The sequence below is a fragment of the Choristoneura fumiferana genome, chromosome 18, assembly GCF_025370935.1.
Source record: "Choristoneura fumiferana chromosome 18, NRCan_CFum_1, whole genome shotgun sequence".
NCBI classification, from domain to species: Eukaryota; Metazoa; Arthropoda; class Insecta; order Lepidoptera; family Tortricidae; genus Choristoneura; species Choristoneura fumiferana.
The window spans coordinates 23,314,426-23,339,399 of NC_133489.1; the positions used below are offsets into that span (position 1 = coordinate 23,314,426).

The 24,974-nt window shown below is 37.5% G+C and overlaps 1 protein-coding gene across 1 annotated transcript in view; it reads right to left on the reverse strand.

Annotated features, from left to right (window-relative positions):
• Positions 1-24,974, reverse strand: part of LOC141437656 (cell adhesion molecule Dscam2-like) — a 222,385-nt gene that overhangs the window by 174,470 nt on the left and 22,941 nt on the right. The window contains exon 3 of the mRNA XM_074101109.1: positions 15,264-15,435. Within this exon, the coding sequence (XP_073957210.1) occupies positions 15,264-15,435 (172 nt within the window). The remainder of the gene's footprint in view (positions 1-15,263; positions 15,436-24,974) is intronic.

The window sequence follows — 24,974 nt, forward strand, 5'->3', positions numbered from 1 at the left end:
GTAAGGACTGAAACTCAGATGGCGCCATGATCTCTTTATTTCTGTCTCTTTCTTACATACTAAAAACCTATTTCTATCACTCTCCTACATCCTTCAATCTCAACTATCTTGCATCTCGCTCATTCGTCAGTATTTCTCTCATTCTGTCTCTTTTACTCATTACGATTCGTTCCACCTTACAATTCATCAAATATGTTAAAATAATCCAAAATGTGTACACTTTATACAAATGTGTGTGTACACTTTTAATAAGTTTTATAAAATTCGTTCGTATTTACGAGTAAGTACTTATTTATATAAATCGTAAAGCTCAAGATAAATTTCCAAATGTATTGTAATTCACAAATAAATTCCGTAAAACTTTGAGATTCTAAAGAGCTGTATTTGTTATGTGACAAAATAACATTTAAAAATAATAAAGAACACTTTAACTGTCTACTATCCCTCACTAACACCAATGCAAGGCGTATATACATGCACAGCCACACACGTGGAGAATTCCCTGAATATGCATGAAGGGAAACAAAACAAGATTTTACCGGAACAACCTGGTGAAAACACACGGGGCGCGGTGTGTGCGGGCACGCGAATTTTTTAAAGCTGCTTTAAGTTACGGACTGTATTCCAACCGCGACGTAACTGCAACTGCCGACTGCCTCTACATTTTAATTGCAGCTAGCCTGCAGTTTGTGTACAGTTTTACCGGCTACAGTGGAACTATAATGCCAAATGTATTTATGGCAGATTTGCAAGCAGATTTAATGAATTAGCTCAACAATATAATTTCCTTTCATTAGCAAAACGTTATTCTACGAGACGTAACAATCTGATCCTTTCGGGCATCCAAAACTTCTTCGTTTCTAAAAATATTAGTCTTAATTTTTTTATTTTTAGTTCTATTCTTTCAAACATCTATGAACAACTTTAATATTATACAAGTCTGAAAGGTGATTCAATATTTTTCGATATAGCAAGCTACACAAATAACATGAAATGCCGCGGTTGCGTAACTATCATAGACCCGTGTATTTCCACGGGGACGTGTAAGGATATAATTCAGATAGCCGCCGTAATGGGGACGCGTCATAACTCGCCGTAACGAATGTGTGCACCGAGCTTTTGTCTCTGACGACGCGAATATATCCGAATATTAGTCGGCTTTAGCTGAATATTGGTCGGCCTTCGCCGAATTTAGATCGGCTTTAGCCAAATATTGGTTGGTCTTAACCGAATATTGCTTAATTTTGCCGGTCGGTAAACCAAGCTCTACCTACCCTTAGTTATGCAGGAATTTGTTGTGAAGAACATTCTAGTTGCAGCACGACTACAAAATTATATAAATCAAGATATTATTGCCGTTTCTTGGCTCTGGTATAGATTTTAAAAAGCCATAACTCGTAATAAAAAGAGGTTCTTTTTTCACTCGATTAACTACTGTAAACTAAAATAAGAGTAGTTAACTTAGTTCTTAGGTCTTAGTTCTTGAGTTGTTAGAAACTTTGGAATTTACTTGGTTTGATTATAGAATTTATGAAAATTACGCCACCCTTTCCAGATATGAACAGTAACAAACAGGAGACTTATGTTTATTAAACAATGACATGAGACATTTAAAAGACCTACACAAAGCTAAAAGTTCAAATAAATCCGAATAATCAACTGACGTGCGCAGCCCATCCCTACACTGAATACATTTTACTACCACGGCATGCTTAAACATAATAGGAGTTCAGCATATCCTCAGTAAATTGTAGTATTATTACATTATGTTTTAAGTCTAGAAGCTGTGTTCAAAATGGCGTCTCAACATGACGGTGCGTATAGTCATCCCGATGTGTGTGATGTGAATTTAGTAGCCCACATGCAGTGTCTACTGCCTTTGAGTTTGAGTAAATGATGAAGGAAAACCTCGGGCGCAAATCTGCAATCACGTGCGAAAAAATTTAATGGTTTGTATAATTAATTATACTTCCCAAAGTACCTAATACACTAGGCCCAAGTAGGAAATTACGTCCCAAGCCCCTCTTATTTTGAGAAGAGGCCTGTGCTCTGCTGTGGGAGGTGTATAAGGACCTGATGATGAATAGAATGTTGAAGTTTCGAATGATGCCGAATAAAATTTCGCCCAGTTTAACCCTTAAATTGATAGTGTACAGTCGAGTTCATAAACTTGTGGGAAAAAATTCGATCAAAAATATCTGAACAGTATTGTTAACGGCGTAGAAGCGTGTTCAGATATTTTTGATCCAATTGCTCAAAAGTTAATGAACTCAACTGTACACCACAGCGGCCATGATTCAAGACTCTCTTTTTGTATTTTTTGGACTATAAGGTACCGACGAGGCTTGAATCATGAACTTTTTAAATTTTGACAATTAAGGGGCTTGTTGTGCCTATTTATGGTTACGGACATTAAAAATTATGCCAAATACATGGCACCAGTTAAAATGGCATGGAAATGTCAAGCTCGGATGAAGCTTAACAAAAGAGATTTATTCCAGCAAGCGACTGTTACTTATCTTACACTTTTAAAATGTCAAGGTCCTTCAAAAAGTTACCTTATCCTTATCTTGTAAATATCTTCACCATAACGTTCTGTTTCAACCATCGAAGATTCCTTTTCCACCAAATTGCCTGCGTCGGCGTTCCGCGGGGAGCATTAAAAGCCGCTCGAGGGCCTGCGAGTGTTCCGCAAAACCTCAACACCTGTATCAACCAAGAAATAAGGCGCAGGGTTCCCTCGACGAGAAACCCTAAAGGAAATTAATTACTGACTACTAGTTTCTACCCGCTACGTCAGGAAGGGCAGTCTTAATTTATTTTACACAGATTATAAGCTATTTTGACTAACACACAAAGTTTAGTATACGAAGGGCAGTCTTAACTTATTTTACGCAGATTATAAGCTATTTTGACTAACACACAAAGTGAAATATACGAAGGGCAGTCTTAATTTATTTTACACAGATTATAAGCTATTTTGACTAACACACAAAGTTAAGTATACGAAGGGCAGTCTTAATTTATTTTACACAGATTAAAAGTTATTTTGACTAATACACAAAGTTAAGTATACGATTGCGGCACTCTTTGCCAATGATGGTCTATCCGAAATTGCAGGTAGTTTAAAATAGTGACAGGTAAAAGAGCCCTTTGTAAAGTACATTACAAAAGAAACGTTTTGATTTTGATGACAAGGTCCATCATCATCATCATCTTGCTCGCTAATCCTGCCATGAAGCAGCAGTGCTTGCACTGTTGTGTTTCGGCGTGGAGAGTAAGACAGCCGGTGAAATTACTGGCACTCGAGGTATCCCATCTTAAGCCTCTAGATTGGCAATGCATCTGCAATACCCCTGGTGTTGCAGATGTTTATGGGCGGTGGTTATCTCTTACCCTCAGGGACCCACTCGCTCGTTTGCCAAGCAGTCAAATAAAAAAAATAAAAAAACGTTGTTTTTTAATGTGTTCCTGTGATGTCTTGTCAATGTCAGTGCCATGCATGTCAAGTCAAATACTTATAACGCCCTTCTGTTGGCAGCGCTGGTCATAATGGTTGCATTCTAAGACACGTCCGGTCGCACGTGCAGCGTGCAATGACGGCCTCACGGTCCCACCGGAAGACCAGCGCTGGCTCTCGAGCCGGCATTATGCTGAGGTGGGTCCGTTTTATTTCTTCTTTTTCTTTCTTTCTTTGTAATGTTGTCTTCAAGAACCTTGTGTAGGTACTTCAGGATCGCACTTTGCTTTCTTTTAACTGGCATTTAATCGGATTACGTCGACGGCGTCGGCGCCCAATTTTGTTCCTTTGTTATTGTTTTATTATGAGCGGGCGATTTGGATATTATCTCAAATTAAAAACCGCTGTTTTGTGGTTATTGTTTTTAAGGTGTGGGGGACCTTTTTGGTTTGAAATTAGGATACTTCATTTCTTTTTAAAATGCTATTTCAAATTGATTGTGATAATTACTACAAATGTATACCTAAATACTTACAAGATGATTTTTAATCGGTAATTCTAATTCATTCATTGGTAGCATGTCTCGCCGAAGTCACAGATCCATTTCATTTCAAAAATATTTTTTTATTGGCTATTCATTGTCACTGTACATACTAATAGTTTTGTCCATAGAGTTAGCTCATAAACTTACGATCTCTTCTAAAAGCTTTATACTTAGCTTTATGAGTAATACATAATCATTGTGAATCACGTGAATAGTGAATATTAACGACTTAAGGGGAAAATAATCTACTTCGCTTCAATAATTTAATGTAGGGTGACCATGTATTTAGTGGTTATTGGCGTTAACAATATCATTCATTGTAATTAATTAAACGGTGAGGTAGGTAATTGAAAGAAAGATACAAAGAACGGTTCTTTTTTCTTTAATTGTAATTAATTAAACAGTGAGGTAATTGCGTGAGTAGAATTAAATTTGTGCCGAGTATTCATATTTTTCCAACTACTGATCATCGATTAAACATCACCGTATTATTATAATCGCAGCCTGTGATTAAATCTACTTAAAGTACTCGTATTTGTATGTTTGTAAAAGTCATAATTATTACAATTCGAATATCATCTACTTTTAGTCATCTGATTGACTCGAAATTTGGTAGGGTGAGGGCACCAGTCATGGACAGGAACCAATAATGGAATATTTTTTCCGCTAACCCAACATTAAGAAACGGACGCTACTTTTTCTAAAACTAATAACACTTAATATGTGCAGATTAATAATTAATGGTGAGCTATAAGGCATTGAATCCTTGCTGTCTATTACTGGATGCCGTCACCCTAACAGTATGTAGATTGCATGACAATGCAAATACAGACAGTAGAAAATAAAGTATCTATTTTATTTAATCCTAAACAATTGGGATGTACATGATGGATGTACAATTTGGATAAACAGCAAGTTCGTATGATATGCCCATTTTATATAAATTTTAATCAATGAACTATTTTGATATGGACCTCCGCAAAGTAATGCCTGATTCAATAAATTTTAATCATTTAAGTAGGTATATTTGAAATAATTTATTGAATCAGGCATTAGTTTGTCCATATCAATGATGTTATCTGATGTTCTTACATCTGGTGGCATGGTCAACGGTTGTGTTGCACTGCGTATGAACTTAAGTTAAGTTCGAAACGCGTCAGTGTAGCGTAGTGTTCTACAATAAATGCAGTAGAAATTTGTCTTAAATGAAATTTCATTTCGCTCGCGCCATTACGTTATTCGCTTTAAAACGAAACGAATTGTAAAGCAATGTTTAAATATGTCGAGAACTTGCCGAGAAACTGGATTATAAAACGTTTTGAGAACATAAATACTAGACCCCAGCAATTATAATTAAGTTGTAAGTACAACTGTTGGTCACAGATTATTTGACTTTTTTATTGTTTAAGTAATTAAACATGAGTAATGTTAAAAAATATAATAGTAAGTGGATTATTTCCATATTTTATGTAATTTATGCGCTGTTCCATAATTTTGAGGTAAGTATTTTACTTAAAACTTTGATATCTCCGTAATTAGAAAGTGCCATAAGGACTTTTTTGTAACATGAATCAAATGAAGCTGAAATAACTAAACTGGTTACTTTATCGTGTTTAATAGTTGTCAGATAATTATTATAATAGTCTAGTAAACGACCGGATGGCTAAGTGGTTAAAGAACCTGACTACGAAGCTTAAGGTCCCGGGTTCGATTCCCGGCCGGGGCAGATATTTGTATGAACAATACGAATGTTTGTTCGCGTATCTTGGATGTTTAATATGTATTTAAGTATGTATTTATCTATATAAGTATGTTTATCCGTTGCCTAGTATCCATAGTACAAGCTTTGCTTAGTTTGAGACTAGGTCAATTGGTGTCAAGTGTCCCATGATATTTATTTATTTATTTAGTAGACGATGGCTTACCTACGAGTACTTTTATAGAGTCCACAGACGCTATCCTAACGACAATTATAAGAATATTATATAGCTTTGATGGCCAATGGTTTCGATAAAGCGATCATTGTTAAATCTTAAAGCAATTTTGGTGTCATAATCAATAATAAAAAATTATATATGTTATCGGTAAATTCTTCCAATGAACAACACGTTTCTAATGCTTTTTTTCCTTTACCTGTTTATTTTTTAGTTGTCAGCTTCAAATTTATTTTTTATTTTTATTTGACTGCATGGCAAACGAGCAAATGGGTCTCCTGATGGTAAGAGATCACCACCGCCCATAAACATCTGCAACACCAGGGGTAGTGCAGACGCGTTGCCAACCTAGAGGCCTAAGATGGGATACCTCACGTGCCAATAATTTCACCGGCTGTCTTACTCTCCACGCCGAAACACAACAGTGCAAGCACTGCTGCTTCACGGCAGGATTAGCGAGCAAGATGGTGGTAGCAATCCGGGCGGACCTTGCACAAGGTCCTACCACCTGCAAAAAAAGAAGTCTACAAAAAGTGTATAATTCAACTTAGACAATAAGAGTGTTCATTATATTATAAGGAAGAATTAGGCTCTTTTGATCCGAACCTTGATATTTGAAACCTATTTTGCAGGTCCGCCCGGATTGCTACCACCAAGGACCATGAATACCTGGTTCTTGCTACCACCATCTTGTTTGCTAATCCTGCCGTGAAGCAGCAGTGTTTGCACTTTTGTGTTTCGGCGTGGAGAGTAAGACAGCCGGTGAAATTACTGGCACTTGAGGTATCCCATCTTAGGCCTCTAGGTTGGCAACGCATCTGCAATACCCCTGGTGTTGCAGAAGTTTATGGGCGGTGGTGATCTCTTACCATCAGGAGACCCTCGTTGCTTGCTCGTTTATCATTGAGTCGAATAAAAAAAATACAACTAGGGACATTTCAAAACTTCAACCTCACAGAATATTTGTATTTTTCTGTTTTAAGCAGAACTACACTTTTTTAGTTAAAAAAAGAGAAAAATGGAAATAATCCCTTTTGAAAAGACTGTCCTCAACTGTAGTATAAATTTTGGTAGACTTAAATTTAACTTTTTAACCTAAAGTTAAGACTTAGTTTAAGATTGCCTGAGTTGGCCGAGGCTATAATTACCACAGATTAGATTTAGCTTTTGATCATTCACACTTGAAGTAACACACGAAACTAAAGTTATATGAAACTCACGTCAAAGTTATAAGTAGTTTCGAATCATAACTGCTTAGTTGCTTACACAAACATGAAGGAGTAAAGTTGTTGCTGCAACTTTGTTTGCTTGGTCGTAGATGTCAGTATTTTGTTGTCTCTCTTCTAAGGCACTTGTCCGACCGCTGACAATGAGCGAGAAACGAGTAGAGCGAGTATCTAGAAACGAGTGGGCGAGCAGCGAGAAGCGAGTGTAGTTTTTCGCTCGGCTGTAAGCGAATGTTCGAGTGTTAGATTACTCACTCCACTCGCTCGAGCGGAGTTGCCGCCAAGATAACATCGCTGAGCGAGTAAACTCACTTTCCACACAAAATATTGTGACCGCTTTTTAAAACTGAAAATTACCCTATAATAGTGGCCGGTCTATGCGGCGTTCATAAATAACTTCTATTCCCAGGACAATAGGTCGTAATTCAGGCTTTGCGCAGCAATAGAGTTAGGCCGTTAAGCTTGTGTGGCCGGAATAGCGGGAGGCCATTCCAAAAGTTGCGTTGCCTCGTACATACATTGACGGAGTGTGAAATATGCGAGTTGCGGTATATCGCCATGAATAATCGATCACTTATTATATTTACACCAGAATTCACACGCGGCTTTACACGCGTGAACTTGGCAGTCGAAATGGAGTTCCAGATTTTATTAAATTCCCATGGGAATACCCTGAATCAGCTTAGTATCACTTTGTCTAGAAAGCAGCTGGTCTAAGTTGCTACTGGTCTACGAGGCAACTGGTCTAAATAGGAAGTGGTCTAATAAGCAAATTTTCAAACAGCAACCAGTTGCTTTTTAGACGAAGTGATACTACTAACTAACTTCAAAAAATCACACATTGTCATCATGTGTCACTAAATTTTATACACCAAATAGAAAAAAGTTAATACAACTAGGTTTTTCTCTGTGTCTGAAATAGCTTTAAATCTTTTGGTAAGGCTAGAAATTACATTGATGTAACCATGCCGGTAGTTTTTTCCTTTCTCGTCTCGTTACCTCGTTCCCTTTAAAACAAAACTGCCATCACCTTTTTCCAGGGCTAGGCAATAATGTACTATTTGTTGCTTGAACTTCATTAAAACTTTATCATAAAAATATAATTGATCTAGAACCGACCGTCGCCCACTAAACGGTGCAAGCGTGTGTTTGACAGCTAATTATCTACCAATTTCCTTGGCAAGGGTTTAGGGGTTTATTGAAATCCAATCAAAGCTTGGTAATCCTATAGAGGCTTAGATTAAACTTAATCCCACTTGATATAAATGGGGTTTTAATTTGAAACATGTTCAATGTTTTTGCTAACCTCAACTCGGTAAGCAGATTTGCGAGACTCAGACGATACAAATGATGGGTTATAACTTTATAATCAAACGATGAATTTAACCGGCGATCAGGTATTGAGAAATATTAGGTAGATTTTTTTTTACATTTATAAGTGCTTGTTTTAGCCATATTTTGACTTTGGACTTTGATTAATAACTAATCTAAATTCAATTCAATACGAGAGGTTTCACGCGATTGCCTCACTGTATAAAACCAATTGTTAAAACCAATAACCATGATTTGATGAATTAATAAATATATACTTCCTATATTATACATAAAAAAGTGAGTTTTTATGTTTGTTCTGCTTTCTCGCTTTATAAGAAGACCAAAATTAAAAATAGGATAGGTACCCTTTATCCCGAAAAAATAGTTGTTTCTGAGAGCACGCGATACACGAATTCTTAGCAGACAAAGTTGCGGGCAACAGCTAGTCTTATATAAATCAACTTAACACATTCGTTGTAGCGAAAACTGCCTACGAACAGAGAACGCGCCTAGCGGGTTCTTGGCACTGAACGTGTCTGGAAAAATGTGCAAATAATTGCACCACACACTGTCATTGTCCATCATGGCAGAACGAATATTTACATACATTTATGTTTACAAGTTACGCTTCACCCCTCTATTTTATTTAGACCCATTTCATATAAAATATCCTAGATCGACGAGGAGAGTGGTGATTTTTTCTTCCTATTTAATTCCAAAAAAAATCTACTATCTAGAACATACGCGTATGATCCCATTAAGTATATAAACAGAAGATCCTTTATGTAGGAATCCCTCGAGCGTTGTAGGCCCTATACTGCGAATTGAAAATTCGAACTTCGTATCTTGCCGTCCTGCTGACGCTAATATTGTTTAATACGAGAGTGAGAGGGACGGCACGATATGAACTTCGATTTTCGAATTTCGTAGTAGCCCCCCGGGAAGCCATCGATCGTTTCTTTATTTAGCCTCCCCCCACTCTGAACACTAGAGGAGCTTTAAAATAGTGGGCTGTAAGGTTTTGAAATAAAAGCAATGGTTGGAATAAGTTCTTGACCGTTTGTTATACTACGTTTTTATGATAATGATTAACAAAAACAATCACAAAATTATTTCCAAAGTCTAGTATAATAAATGGTAAACCCCAGTAAATTGTCATAGATTATAGTTTGTACATAGGTACGTGAAATAATATTTACACAGCATAAAACCTACGAAAATAAAAGAAACTACTAATTTGCAGAACGAAAAATAACTTCTAAATAGTTTACACGAAAAAAGTAATTTAATAAAGAAACACAAGTACTGTGGAATTGGTCGGGGATTTGTACTGAAATATCCCAGGCGCAATTCAGCCCTTAATAAGGGTTTAAATAAATTATTTGTACGATGCTTTGGGATTTGCAACAGAGACTGAGAACTTTTTCGCCATTTTTGTGATTTACTTTCTCGGTATGCCAGCTAGAGATTTAGATAGTACGGTCGAGGTTAAATGTTTAAACTTTATTACCTTGTCGCTGTCAAGTCCTGTTTGAACTTTTGTGTGAAATTGTCTAAAGTACCTTAAGATGAAAAATTAAAATAAAAAAAAAATGAAAAAATATTTATTGTTGTTAATTAAGACATCTTATGTACGGGTCCATATCGGCTCGCATACTTATTGAAAGTCCGAATGTAATGTTTGTCAGAATGATCGTTGTCATAAACTCTCTTTTCTCTGAATCCAATAATTGATCAGAATTGTTATAAAAAAAACCTAACCTAACCTATAGTTTAATATAGGATTACCATAAAAAAAATTAAGAAAAATGTAAGGTTTCAGTGGAAAAATAAATTATGACAAACGATGATTCGGACAAAAATTACGGTATGACTAGCAAAGAGTAGGCGAATTTTGGCGCTCCCCTAAAAAAAGAAGATACGAATGTAATGTTTGTCAGAATGATCGTTTGTCATAACTCTCTTTTCTCTGAATCCAATAATTGATCAGAATTGTTATAAAAAAACCTAACCTAACCTATAGTTTAATATAGGATTACCATAAAAAAAAATAAGAAAAATGTAAGGTTTCAGTGAAAAATAAATTATGACAAACGATGATTCGGACAAAAATTACGGTATGACTAGCAAAGAGTATGCGAATTTTGGCGCTCCCCTAAAAAAGGGATAGATACGGAATGTAATATTTGTCAGAATGATCGTTTGTCATAACTCTCTTTTCTCTGAATCCAATAATTGATCAGAATTGTTATAAAAAAACCTAACCTAACCTATAGTTTAATATAGGATTACCATAAAAAAAAATAAGAAAAATGTAAGGTTTCAGTGGGAAAATAAATTATGACAAACGATGATTCGGACAAAAATTACGGTATGACTAGCAAAGAGTAGGCGAATTTTGGCGCTCCCCTAAAAAAGGGATAGATACGGAATGTAATGTTTGTCAGAATGATCGTTTGTCATAACTCTCTTTTCTCTGAATCCAATAATTGATCAGAATTGTTATAAAAAAACCTAACCTAACCTATAGTTTAATATAGGATTACCATAAAAAATATTAGTAAAAATGTAAGGTTTCAGTGGAAAATAAATTATGACAAACGATGATTCGGACAAAAATTACGGTATGACTAGCAAAGAGTATGCGCACTTTGGCGCTCCCCTAAAAAACAGTGAAGAGAAAATTGACCGTCTCTATTTTTTTTTGTTCGAATAGACGGAGACGGCATCACATTCAACCGTCAGTTAAGACTAATCAATGGATCAAACATTAGAATTGTAAGGGAGCCTCTGCTGCCCTATAGTTTAAAATCAGCAATGCTGACTGCAGCAAATGCAAATGCTACGGATGTACGAATTGTCAAGTTATGATTGTTATTTTGAGGTATTTTTGGCAACTCCAAATTTGCGGTATGCGAAAATAAAAAACAGATGCACAGAAAAACAGAAAAAGAGAGTCTCGTCTCCATTTTTTGTTCGAAAGAATGTGACGATGAGAGCGGCATAGATGTCAACCGTAAGTTAAGAACTAAGCAACCTGGATGTATGCGAAAACCCGTTCGAATTCCTGTCAGCAGGTGTAGGTTGCACGCCACGGATGCTGACGAACTTTCTGTGCAGCCATGTCTCAAATGTAAACTTACAACGAACTTGTAACTAAATGAATTCCCAACACTTGAAAATGGCAAAGTACTTGGAAAGCAAAGCACGCGCCTCAAATCAGGCGATGACGCATGGACGCGTTTACAGGAAGGTGTTTCAGTCAACGGCATCGTTCGCCTGAAAGGCCTTTGGCAGGACCGGTACGTAATGTTATTAGAGGATCTTTGAAGAATTGGTGTGAGCAATCTAACCTTGTCGCCCTGTATGGGTACGTTTATTTTCTGATTGAACAATCATCTGCTTTGTTTCTATCAAAAGTTTGTAACTATCAGTTGTATTTTACTAAAGTTATCCTATCTTACTAATCCTACTATAATATTATAAATGCGAAAGTTTGTGAATATATTTGTTACTGTTCACGCCGAAACGGCTGGACGGATTTGAAAGAAATTTGGCAAAAAGTTATTTTATAACCTGGATTAAAACATAACATACTTTTTATCTCGATGTTCCCACGGGATGGGGATAAAATCTCGCTGGGCTTAGACTCGTTTGGTATGTACCCAGGTAGCTGGACTTCTGGAGAGTACATAGGTTGCTTTTTATCCCAATATTCCAGTGGGTTAGCGATAAAATCTTGAAATTTCAACCGCTGGGTCTAGTCTTGATGACAGCCTATCCAGGATTTTTTTAGCAAAACTATGAGCCACCATGACCACTGAGCCATTGCCCTTTTTCACTACTGCAGCGCACACAAACAATTGAAAATAGTTTACTTTAAAGTTAGGACTGTTCTTTTTTATTTCTGTAATTTTGATTGTGTGCGTTTGCAGTAACAAATAAACGTTTTATCTATCTATCTAATATATATTTTTAATATACTAAATTTATTATAAAATACATTTCATTCTAATATCAGACCGGTGAAGATCTTTTCAAGTTCGGATCTTCTACTAAAAACACTAGTGTTTCACACGCTAGAACGTTTACATTACTCACGACAAAGTACTATATACCACTTAGATCCACTTAGATCTTACTATATTCTCATTCGTTAGTTAAGTTTCATCATCTGTATTATCTTGTCCCTTTCACTAATTTCATTGAAAACTCACAAATGAAAGAAACAATAGCAGTAACTTCAACGGTGTCTTTAAACTCGTCAGGGGCTATTCAAAACAGCTGATCCATATTCCATGCGCTCATCGTTTATACGGCGATGTTCGACGATAGCTTTTAGGGTTCCGTTTTAGAAAGGCAACGAATCCAGAAGAATGCTCCTATGGGTACGGTGGGTCGTGTATAGGCTAAAAGGTAATAATAATAATAATCTTTATTTATCTGTCATAAAACATTACCCTGAACTAGGAAAATTTCTGTGTTTCAGTGTAGATTTAGCCTTTATTGATTAAACTTAATATCTTATCACTTACTAAATATTAGAAAGGAAGTTATTTTAGCATTAAGGCGTTTTACACAATTATAAATTTACAAATAACATAAACACTACGAGTACTAACTTATAAATCTATGTTTATTTTAATACAATCAATAACTTTTCTGTATCTTCGTAGAACATGAGTTTGCTGAAGAGCTTCTAGGACACTTATCTACTAATGACGATGATTATGATAAATCAGGGCTAAAGAAATATATATACCTACACATTTTCAAACTTCAAGTCAATCTCAATACTAGAAATGGTTTTTTTAAATCATAATTTGACTCTTACTCTTTGTGAACATACTTTAGAGTAGTAGAAAATTACAGCTCCAATTGATCTTGTCAACTTCTTTTACTTTTATGTTAATAAAAAAAAAATCGTCTGAGCTGTAGTTTATTTGGTAGCAATACAAAGATTTTAATCACTTTAAGAGACTGTTTCACCAGTCATAGATAAATTTTATGTGATGCCGTCTCTGTTCATTCGGAGAAAACAAACAGAGATGGCATCACAATTATTCTGCCACTTAGTTGAAAATTTACTAACGGGAAGTGAAAAAGGGTGCGTACAAAAATTGGTAGGTTGAACTTTTTCTGCGAGACGCATTCGTGCTTGGCCGTTCTTTACAATTTATAAGTTTTTGAGGCGGTTCTTGAGGGCGGATTGAAGCTAGAATTTATAAATAGATGTTTAACTTAGATGTTAACAAGTTTTCTTTCGTAAGTTTTTTACTTCAGTACTGAATGAGACTTAGGGTTAGGTTCATGATTCTCTTTTAAGTTCCCAATTTTATGTGACAGGCAACTTTACTGTGATGAATACGACTCTCACTATATAGTTACCGCCACGTAACGCTAGCCGAGAATTACTGACTTTGTTTAGTTGTGTCTATAATGTCTTTAAACTCTTCTAATATTTATTTAACAAAGCCGTGGTGGCCTAGTGGTTCGACCTATTGTCTCTCAAGCAGAGAATCGTGGGTTCACACCTCTAAGTTTTTCGTAATTTAGGTTAAGTAAATAAATATGTCTGTATCTGTCTGTATGCATGTTGGCAGTCGAATCGAACCTACATACTTCCCAGGATCGAAGCGACTTGAAACATTAGTTTCGGCTATTACGTATACCCTATAGGTACAATACAAGAACAATCACAAAAAACAACAGTCGGTAAAAAACTTGTATTGCAAATTCTTCAGTTAAAATTTCTAATATCTTTTTTACCTCCGGTTTCACCATCCATTGATTAAATTTAGCTGACAGATAAATGTGATGCCATCTCTATTTGTTTTGTTGGAAGGTTATATACGGAGACGGCATCACATTTATCCGTCAAATAGAATTAATCAATGTGAAACAGCCCCTTAGAATCCGGCGTCACAAGCCAATCGGCGCGTCAAGCGCGATCCGTCGGATGGGCACGTACGTCCCGTAATAAAGCGTGCACGCCACCTGAGCCCATATTTATAAATGTATGACGCACGCTGTTTTTCAAAGAAAGGAGAATGTCAATTCGAATTTCGTATTACTTATTCACGATCCTCGGTTGTTTTTGCACCAACTTCGCCAAACATTTCCGTTGTTTTTATAATAAATTGAACTGTGCGCGGAAAAACATGGGGCTCGAGGAAGTATTTACTTATTACGTAGCGAAATTATTTTAACACATAATATTTCTTTTGAGCTCTGCGTCGTTTGAGTTTATAAAAGGCGGTTGATATTATGAATCGGTCCATACGTCAGTTGACTTCTCTCCATATCGAATAACAATGATGTCATGTATTTCATAGCACATGTTGACGCGTTCCCATTCAAATTATAAGATATTATGCCATCATGGATTTGTGTTTTTTTCGTACTAATGTCCATAGATATATGTATAGGAACCTGGAAATTTAATCAAAGAACAGGTAGCTTAACTAATCCTATTGAGAACAGTCAATCGGTTAGTAACACGAGACATTTTCCGATTCCTTACCTCACAAGGAGTGCCATCAGCACTTCAAAACTGGTTTAGCAGAGAGCGGCGCGGGGAGCGAAGCGGTTCCGCGCAGTAGTTGCATTCAGACCGTCTTGCCGTTAACATCTCGTTAATATTATACCGTGTTAATCTTTATTCGTTTATATGCGAACCAGCTGCTTTTCACTCGTCATCAGCAGGAGCATCATCTCAAACTTGTTCAATAGTGGAAGGCCTTTGCTTAGATTTGAAGTTGCCAGTGACCAGATACAGCACTTACCGTAAGCCGGGCACGTCGTCCAGCGGCGCGCCGTCCGGCAACTGCCAGGCCAGCTGCGGCGGCGGGAAGCCGTGCGCCGCGCACGACACCGCTGCGCCGGAGTTGTTCCCGAACACCAGCCGCGCCGGCGGCTCCAGGAGGAACACGGGCCCGTGCTCTTGGCCCTCGCCGCCTGAACAACAGTTTATGTTTAACAAGCGTTTTCTTATATTTCGTAATTTTTTTAATATTATTATATGGGGAAAATAAGCAAGAGGGCATCTCATGGAAAACAACCACCGCCGTCCATGGACATCAACCCAAGCTGAGATACAGATGCGTTGCCGGCCCTTGAGAAATGAATAGGCTCGTTTTTAAAAGATCCCCAAGTTGTACCGGTCCGGAATTACTGGCGCTGCAAGCTGATGCCAAATTTTTGTCGTGCGTGGCAAAAAGTTCCGTAAGAAACGAGCTGTAGTAGACTGCCAGCTATGAGGTAGCGAGGGTGAAAAGAACGTCGGTTACGAGACCTACGTCTGGTGCCATGGAGAAATTTAGCAGCAAGCAATAGATCAAACAACTCCACAGAGCACTCCCCATGGTAAACCCAGTATAAAATACATAAGGATACAACATCTCTTCGCAAGGACAGTGGGTCAGGCCGGCCAGAAAATTCCCTTTCGTTAAGTATAAAACAAAGCTAACCTAACCTTCAGGGTTCGACCAGATAGTCCTGTAATTTATCTTGAACGGTGTGCAGTTTCAGCAAAAGTTTTCCTTGTGAATCAGTTGGGAAACGAATCATTTGCGAAAGTTATTTATTGTCACTTCCAGCAACCGACAAGATAAAGAAGTCGAAAGACGAGTCGAAAACACCTGGAAGAGCTACTGGTCCATGACACACCTTATGAAGGGAAGCCTTCCAATAACACTTAAGCGAAAAGTCGTCGACATCTGTATCCTGCCCGTCTTAACCTACGGTGCACAAACATGGTCCCTGACTGAAAATCAAAAGTCCAAACTTAAGGTTTGCCAAAGAGCGATAGAGCGTAGCATATTAGGTGTGAAACAGATGGACAGAATCCGGAACACCATACTGCGCTCAAAAATACGCATAACCGACGTTGGGAAAAAGACTGCTAAGCTAAAATGGGACTGGGCTGGACACGTCTGTCGCATGCACCCACAAAGGTGGGCTCGTACAGTTACTTGCTGGGTGCCTGAGAACGGCCAGCGACATCGAGGCAGACCGAGAAGGAGATGGCGGGACGATCTGGACATGTAAGCAAAGGACTGGCCTGACATTGCGTCAGAACGAGAGTTGTGGAGGTCAAGAGGGGAGGCTTTTGCCCAGCAGTGGGACACTAAACAGGCTACTTAAAAAAAAAATTAGCAAAAAGCCAGGATCACTATAAAAAAGGTATCATCAGCAACAAAATAATGAGTTATATTTTAATTTAGGTTCATTCTAAGTTTTACTAAGACAGTCAGGATTTTAATTATTTTTTATTAAACTTTTAACTCTAAGCAAATGTACATTAACAATAAAAGCTTTTAAGTTTAGTTTTTAGTCCCAACAGTACCACAAGTCATAACTCATAATACACGAAACACCCCCTCATTCATTATCTTATTAACGGTCGGTTCAACTACTGAGTTTGAAATGCAAACGCGAATTACACCCGCCAGCGCATTAGCTGGCACAGAGCCGCCTAATTCGACAAACGCTGCATGGTTAGACGTTTTTAGGGTTCCGCCATGGTTTCGCCATGTCTGTCCGTGGGTCTGTCTGTCCGTCCGTCCGCGGTTAAGCTCAGAGACCGTTAGTACTAGAAAGCTGAAATTTGGCATGAATATACATATCAGTCACGCCGACAAGTAGTAAAATAAAAAAGTAAAAAATGAAAATCTTTAGGGTACCTCCCATAGACGTAAAGTGGGGGTGATTTGTTTTTTGATTAACCCCACAGTGTGGGGTGTCGTTGGATAGGTTTTTTTAAAAAAGAGAGGTATTTAAAAGAAGGGGTTGCCAAGATGATTTTTAGATTCAGTGATTTGTTTGCGAAATAATCAACTTTAAAGTGCAATTTTTCATTAAAATCCAGATCCCCCCCTTCTTAAATCTAAACTGTTGGGTGGAAAAATTCGAAAAAAATCATGATTGTTGTATTGTAAGTATATCAAATTTACAAGGAAAATTATAACGGCTAAGATTGCTTGAGAATTATTAGTAGTTTAAGAGTAAATAGCAGCCTAAGGTATAAAATATACCTAAACTTGGAGCCGTACGCAATACAAAATCCTTTGAAAAATATCACTTGATTTTTTCGTAATGGCTACGGAACCCTATCTTGGGAAGCTGTGAGCTTGGTAATGAAGTATGAGAATATAAGGTGGAATAACGTCATACGAAATTAGTGTTTCAAGATCAGATAATGCTGGACAATATTATGCATTAACTGATTTTACTACGTATTTTTTCTTTCTAGTTTTAGTTTATTATGTCTATTATTTTCTGTATTTTCCGGACGACATTTTGAAATACTGTATGAGAGATAGAGAGAATTTAACTATTTATATACAGAGGCTAAAATACATTGAGAAAGTAAACATTTTGACAGTATACCGAATAGTTGTGGGCACCACTCAGCATAGTGTTGTGGCAAGCCACAACGCTGGTCTCTTTGAGACTTATTGTTCGTTTTGAAATTAATGACAGTTTTCATAAATCGAATGATACCTAATAATTTACTACTCAAAAGAAAAAAAGGGCCACGGAGTTTTATTGGTAAAACGAAAATACCAATAAATATTATAATTCTTAATAACATTCCGTGCCCAAAAATGGTTTTATTAATACTGCTTAACACGATACAAATATTTAATTTCATTTTACCAGTTAAAATCAATCAATCAATCAATCAATGAATATTATATACACTGCAGTTGTAGTTACAATGTTGAAATAATGTTCAGCTACATCGTACCCGTTCAGGCATACGTTCAAGTGGCCCTTATTTTATTTTTTGACTAGTATACGTTTAAAAGCGTCCAGCTCGCAGTCGGGTGAAAAGAAGAAGATTTACCGCACCAAATTGTTTTCGCAATAACTCTAATCAAGTAATTATAATGTTGAAAATAGCCTGAATGGCTTCGAGAAAACTATGGTACGGCCGTGCCTTTGTTTTTGTTTTGCTCGACTTGGCGGGGGCACCACCCCCAGTTGACGTTGCCAGTTGCCAGTGCCTCCAGTTAAAAGATTATTTCAAAAACGGAGAAAAATTTAACATTTTGACTACAGTGCCATCTAGTAAGACTTATCATGACCTTACTATAATTTTACTCCATTGCAGTTTTACCGTCTAAAACAATCGAGTATCGCTATAATCTACCCCCAAGTTTAATTGATGTCGGGTTTGATATGCAAATGCGCGTCCGTCTGTCGGTGCAGCTAATTCGAATCCCGGCTAACTCGGCTCGGGAGTGGCGGGATTGGTTTCTGGGGCAGTATTGATTTCGTGGTTAAGTCGACGGTTTAGAGGCATTAATAGGTGGGATTATGTTAAAACATGTGTAAGACCAAAACTTGTTATGTTAGTTTAATTGTTTGAGTGTTTCGTGAAGACCCATGAAAGTACGTGAGGCTTGTCCCTGAAAGTAAGGTTTTTCTGTAAGGGCGTGTCGGGCGTTTTCGAGCGCATTTTGCGCTCACACGCAAAACGCTCCGTCTGGACCGGGTCGAAGAAAAGAAAACCGCCCTTAATATTGGATTTTTATTGATGCAGCCATTCGCAGCGTATATTTTGACATACTTACTTATAAATTAGTACGGAACACTCAATGGGCGAGTCTGACCCGCACTTATAAAAACTGATAAAACGTACAGGCGCGTTTACGCTCTAAAATGTCATAATACTTAAATTGAAAGCGTAAACGGTAATCTTAACGGGATAAATGGTTTTCCCCGGTTTATCCAGATAATCCGAACTTGGATAAATTTAATATTCGACGCTTGTTTAGATAACAAGGCGCCGAGTTCATTTAGTTTAGTGCAAGTGCTTTGTTCTCGGATTCCTGCTGCATTCTCGCAACCCGTGTTGGAGATTATCCCAGTTTATTATTTTCATAATGAGAGTTTCTCTTAGAGGCCACTTGATGTTACAGATCTGTTCACCCACGAAGGCGCGCCCCTCCGCAGCTAATTATCAATGTGCACGAGTAAACCTCGTACTTACACGTTGTCTTAGTCTCAGTGTGCGTGACTGACGGTACGCTTGCGACTGAGGACACGTTCGAGCTACGCACACATAGACTTGTCGTACGGATACGTTTAAAACTACAATTACAAAATGTGGAGTGCACCTTCGTGAGTGAACAGATCTGTAGTATCATGCCATCCGTAACGTTTGACTTTGACGTTTGTGTCACATTAGTGATTGATAATTATTCATAATTTCATGATTCCCGCGGGATCGGGATCAAATCTCAAATTTTCAACCACTAGGATTGGAGAAATGAAATTTGGCGCAGTTGCTTTACATTCATCATCATCATCATCCCAGCATATATGCGTCTTCTGCTGGGCACAGGCCTCCTCTCAGAATAAAAGCGCTTGGGCCGTAGTTCCTACGCGGCCCGGTGTGGATTGGAACATTAAACACACCATTGAATTACTTTGCAGGTTCTGCAGGTTTCCTCGCGATGGTTTTCCTTCACCATAAAGCTTTTGGTAAGTTTCAAATGTAATTTCGCACTTGAATTTCGAAAAATTCAGAGGCGCAATCCGGGGTTTGAACACATTATCCTCCATTCGAGAGAACACAGGTTAAACCAACTGCTTTACAACTTTAATGAAAGCCCTGTTGTTATTTTTAGGGGTTTCCATTAGAATTCAGTAAAATCCCGAATTTTTGATTCAACTAGCGGATATAATGGCTTACGAAACGTGTTCTTCCCACATCTCGTACAAATAAGCATAGAGCTAAATAGACTTCTCAAAGGCACGTGAGCCAGCACTCACTCGTTGCGACTGTCAGATGGAATGTTACAATTTACCCCCATTACCCCCCTCTCGGCTTCTCAGCTGAATATGACAACCGCTGAGAAGTCACTAGCTTTGAATGATAATATTTTATGTATTTTAGGTAACACTACAATTTATTTTTAAAATAAACAATTTAGTGAAATAACGATGGTTGTATAACTCTTTATTGTACATAAAAAAACAGTTAAGGTATATTAAAAAATCGATGTACAAAGGCAAATTTATCCGATAAAGTGATCTCTTCCAATTAACCTTTCAACGAATGACATGACAACAGAAACGAAAGTAGACACGTCATGAAAAGTTAAAACAGTAGCCTTAGTGTAAGTTTTCGGTTACAAAATACGTCTCGATCGCGTTCGCGTTAAAATTTAAATTTGTATGGAAACACGAACATCGCAAACGTTCCGCTAGAGGTGCTATTCTTACACTAAAGGTACTGGGTTGGGCAGTGGTTGGGCACGACCGTGTCATCGCTGTCTCATGGCACGAGAGTAAAATTTACGGCACAAGTAGAGTAGGGCAGAAGTAGAATTGATCTAAACACTCTATTATTTATTACTTGGTAGTGGAGTCGTTTATTTTGAGCACTGTAACCGATCATCCACTTCTGCTGTTGGCTGTACAGATTTAGTAAATCAAAGTCAAAATCGCCTTTTCGAAACCTTCAAAATGGAGCGCGCGTAAAAAGAGCTCTCTACTGTGTTCGGCTTTGCCCCGAAATTCCCGAACTCCACAGGATTCGCGCCTTTGTCTCTATATTGATATAGTTCGCTTTGACAAGTGACTTAGAATTTGACGGACCAGAATTGCTGCGGGCTCCAAAAGGAGACAGATAAGTATTGGTATTGTTTGAAAGCTACTGGGAAGACTGTGAATGTTTGATGTAAGTTTAGACACGCGACTTTGAATAAAATTAATATTATGAAGTATTTTAGAAATAGTCCTAAAAAAATTTACAGAAATGTTCAGCCAAACTAACTTAACCATCTGCTAAAATACTTCATTATAAAACTAGTAACTCTAGATTTGTTTAACGTAAACACGTGTTATTTTGTTTGCAATGTGAAAACCTAATAAATTAACTAGAATGGAACCCCTAAATTCAAAAACTCTTAAGTCAGCATTTGTAGCATTAGCCGTTTTTGAAACACCCTGATAAAACCTACCCACATCTGCGAACATATTTGATGATGTGTGTGAAATTACCAATTTGAACTAAGCCCGCGTGGGAACTACGGCCTAAAACTATCATTGTGAGAGCTCGTGCCGTGGGACGCATAATAATAATAGGCTGAGATGATGATGATTTACAATTCCCAAAAGAAATGTGTCTGTTGCGTGGAATTCGCTTATTGTTTTTTCAAATACAAAACAAAAAAAAACAAAATACCTACATTGTAATGAAAATATTCTCTTATTAACTAAAACAAGGAAGCAACGAAAATACAAACTGAAACATAAGAGATTTTGCTATCTTTTTTTTTTTTTTTTATTCGATTGGATGGCAAACGAGCAAGTGGGTCTCCTGATGGTAAAAGATCACCACCGCCCATAGACACCTGCAACACCAGGGGGACTGCAGATGCGTTGCCAACCTAGAGGCCTAAGATGGGATACCTCAAGTGCCAGTAATTTCACCGGCTGTCTTACTCTCCACGCCGAAACACAACAGTGCAAGCACTGCTGCTTCACGGCAGGATTAACGAGCAAGATGGTGGTAGCAATCCGGGCGGACCTTGCACAAGGTCCTACCACCTGCAAATCTGCTATCTCACTAATCTCACTAATAATAATATAATAAATGCGAAAGTTTATAAGTCTGTTTGTTTGTTTGTTACTTCATCACGTCTAAACCGCTGAACCGATTTAGATGAAATTCGGTATACAGAAGTTTGAGTCCCGGGAAAGGACATAGGATAGTTTAATCCCGGAAAATTGCATAGTTCCAACGGGATAGCGAAAATCGAATTCTACGCGGACTGAGTCGCGGATAACGGCTAGTTATGCAATCAAATTAAGATTGGTTTTTGGAGTATTTTTTATTCCAACTCCAAATTCAGTTACTTTTACGGTTATCCCGGTCTTTCGATGTGGATTTTACGGGATGACTGTAAAAGTAACAGAATTTCGAATTGACATAAGAAATAAAAAAAGACTTCAAAAACCAATTTTAACAAGGAAGCAATAAAAGCAGTACTCGAAATAACGTTTACTATTTTGCTAAAATACGAGCGCGTTGTAAGGAATCGTAGCTGCTACGACATTTTGTAGACGCGCTACGCCGTAGAACCTGCGGGTCATTAAACTTTACCTGACAGTGTTGAGGTTGCGAAAAACATTCACATGTGGAGGAAAATCTATTTAACCCGCGACGAAAATGAGTATCTTTTAAGGGTTCGTATCTCAAGAGGAAAAGCGAAACCATTGTAAGGTAAATTTGTTTTCCGTCTATCTGTCTGTGAATCCGTCTGTCTGTCTGTGCATCCGTCTGTCAAGAAACTTTTTTAACCCGCGACGCCAAAAGAGGGGAGTTATAAGTTTGACCGCTATGTGTGTCTGTGTGTCTGTCTGTGTCACTGTAGCTCTTAAACCGGTGGACCGATTTAAATGCGATTTTTTTAGTTGAAATCATTTCGAGAACAGGTGAATGTACCAAGCTTTAGTTTACACACAGACAGAAATGTACGGAGAGACGGGCAGACAGAGAGATGGACAACAAAGTAATACTATAACAGTTCCGTTTTTTTCCTTTTAAGGTATGGGCTCCGAAATAAAACCTCGTAAATGTGTCACCAATTTCGATACATTTAATCACGTTTTTGTTAAATTATTGATTAGTTTTAAGTGTATCAAGTTTTTCGGTTGTGGTATTTGGAATTAATACATTTTTGTATTTGTTTTTCAAGCAAAAAAAAATTAAAACCAATTTATAAGTTACAAATTTTGAACGTTACTGTTAAAAAACTTAGTGCGGCTATTCACCGTCAAAAATTCAAAAAATCAACGTAGCAGTTGCAAGATGCGCACAAAAAAAAACAAAAATAAGATAAAGAACGTGTACTTAAATTTTAAATCTCAACGACGCCGTCACGTCAGCGGTGGAACTGCCTCAACTCGGAACTTGATGGAAATCTCAATTGCTCGAGTTCTAAAGTTTATAAGTTATTCAGTTTCGCCAAGGGAGTGCAGGCGTTTATAGCGGCCGGAGTTCGGGGTTAAAACAACGGACGATATAGAACTTAAATGCTTTATTAGACGGATATTCCAAGATTTAACGGCTTACAACAAAAAGGGTAAGACTACATTAATAAAAAGAAGTTTAGTTCAATTTTTTATTAATTAATTGAATCAGGCGTTACTTAGCGAGGGTCCACTTTGCTCACCACGAATTTACCCCCCTAAGGCCTGAGTCACTGATCATTAGAATTTGAAACTTAACGTCAATTAGTGAAATTTGACATTAGCTTTGACGTATGGCTTAAATTTAGGACGTTGGGTCTTACGAGGCCAAAATAGCTACGTCTCAACGTAAGAACAGCTCTAGACACAATAATCCAACTTGATAGTTGGATCCACCTCCAAACTACGCTGAAACGTTTCGAACTCAACAATGGTTCATCATCAACGAACCAAAAAAAAACGTTCAAATTAATTGTAAACCCCCAATAATCCACTTTCTTTTTCAGTCGCATTCAGTCAAGAATATTAAAATGTTAGGCAGATATTGCATACAAAGCGAGCCTAAACAAATAAAAATTAAATAGGTAAGTACTGCTTTTGTAGTTCCACAATGATGCGTAACTAAATAATGGAAAACTGAAATCAAACAGCCTGTTTAAAAACAAACATATTTTCTCAATACGCAACCAGCGCTGGCAAATTATTGACATAAATAGAGGCCAGTAATTACGGAACTCCCCTTTGTTTCAAATTGTTTTGCAAAAAGTGAGTTAAACGCAAAAGTTAACGTTAGAGTTATGACGAGGCATTGTTTGCCATCGCGTGAATGGCGGACCGAACAAAAGAAATATTTTGTTTGCTATTTATTTAAGCCAGTTTTAGAGGTTAAGTCAAATTCGGGTTAAAAATACAGGGCGATTCAAGAAATGTGATCAGATCAACCAACTCTAACCAATTCAGTTGACATTCGGCCCCAGTGACACAACGTCTGTGACTTTTTAGTTCTTACTCCTGAGGGCCTACCATGATCTTTTCATAAACGATCCAAACGCAGAGCAGTTCAATTTAGGCACCTAAACTGAATCGTCGAAATTGGTACCACGACGTTCATTCCTCAGAGCTGAGTCTCAATGGTTTACAAGTGAATGAAAGACCGATATTGTCTCTGGTCCAAAACTGAAACGCTAAGTCGCGAAAGGGATACCGCTATATGCAAACCAAATATTGTATACTAAAACCTCTTTATTTTGAAAAACCATAACTCTATGTCATTCCGTGTTCTTAGCAACCGTTGTGTTGATTACAAATAAAATGTTTACGCTGTCACTAATGTCACTAAGTCTCTTTTCTCACTGAAAAATTAGTTTTATGAATGAGGAGTTAAGAAGCACAATGTCGTGAGTACCTACCTATGAAAAGTTATAGAACTTGAATAAAAGTTTTAAAGTTCTTGAAATTCATTACTTGAAAAAAGCGATCCAAAAGAATTGACAGAATGAGTAACT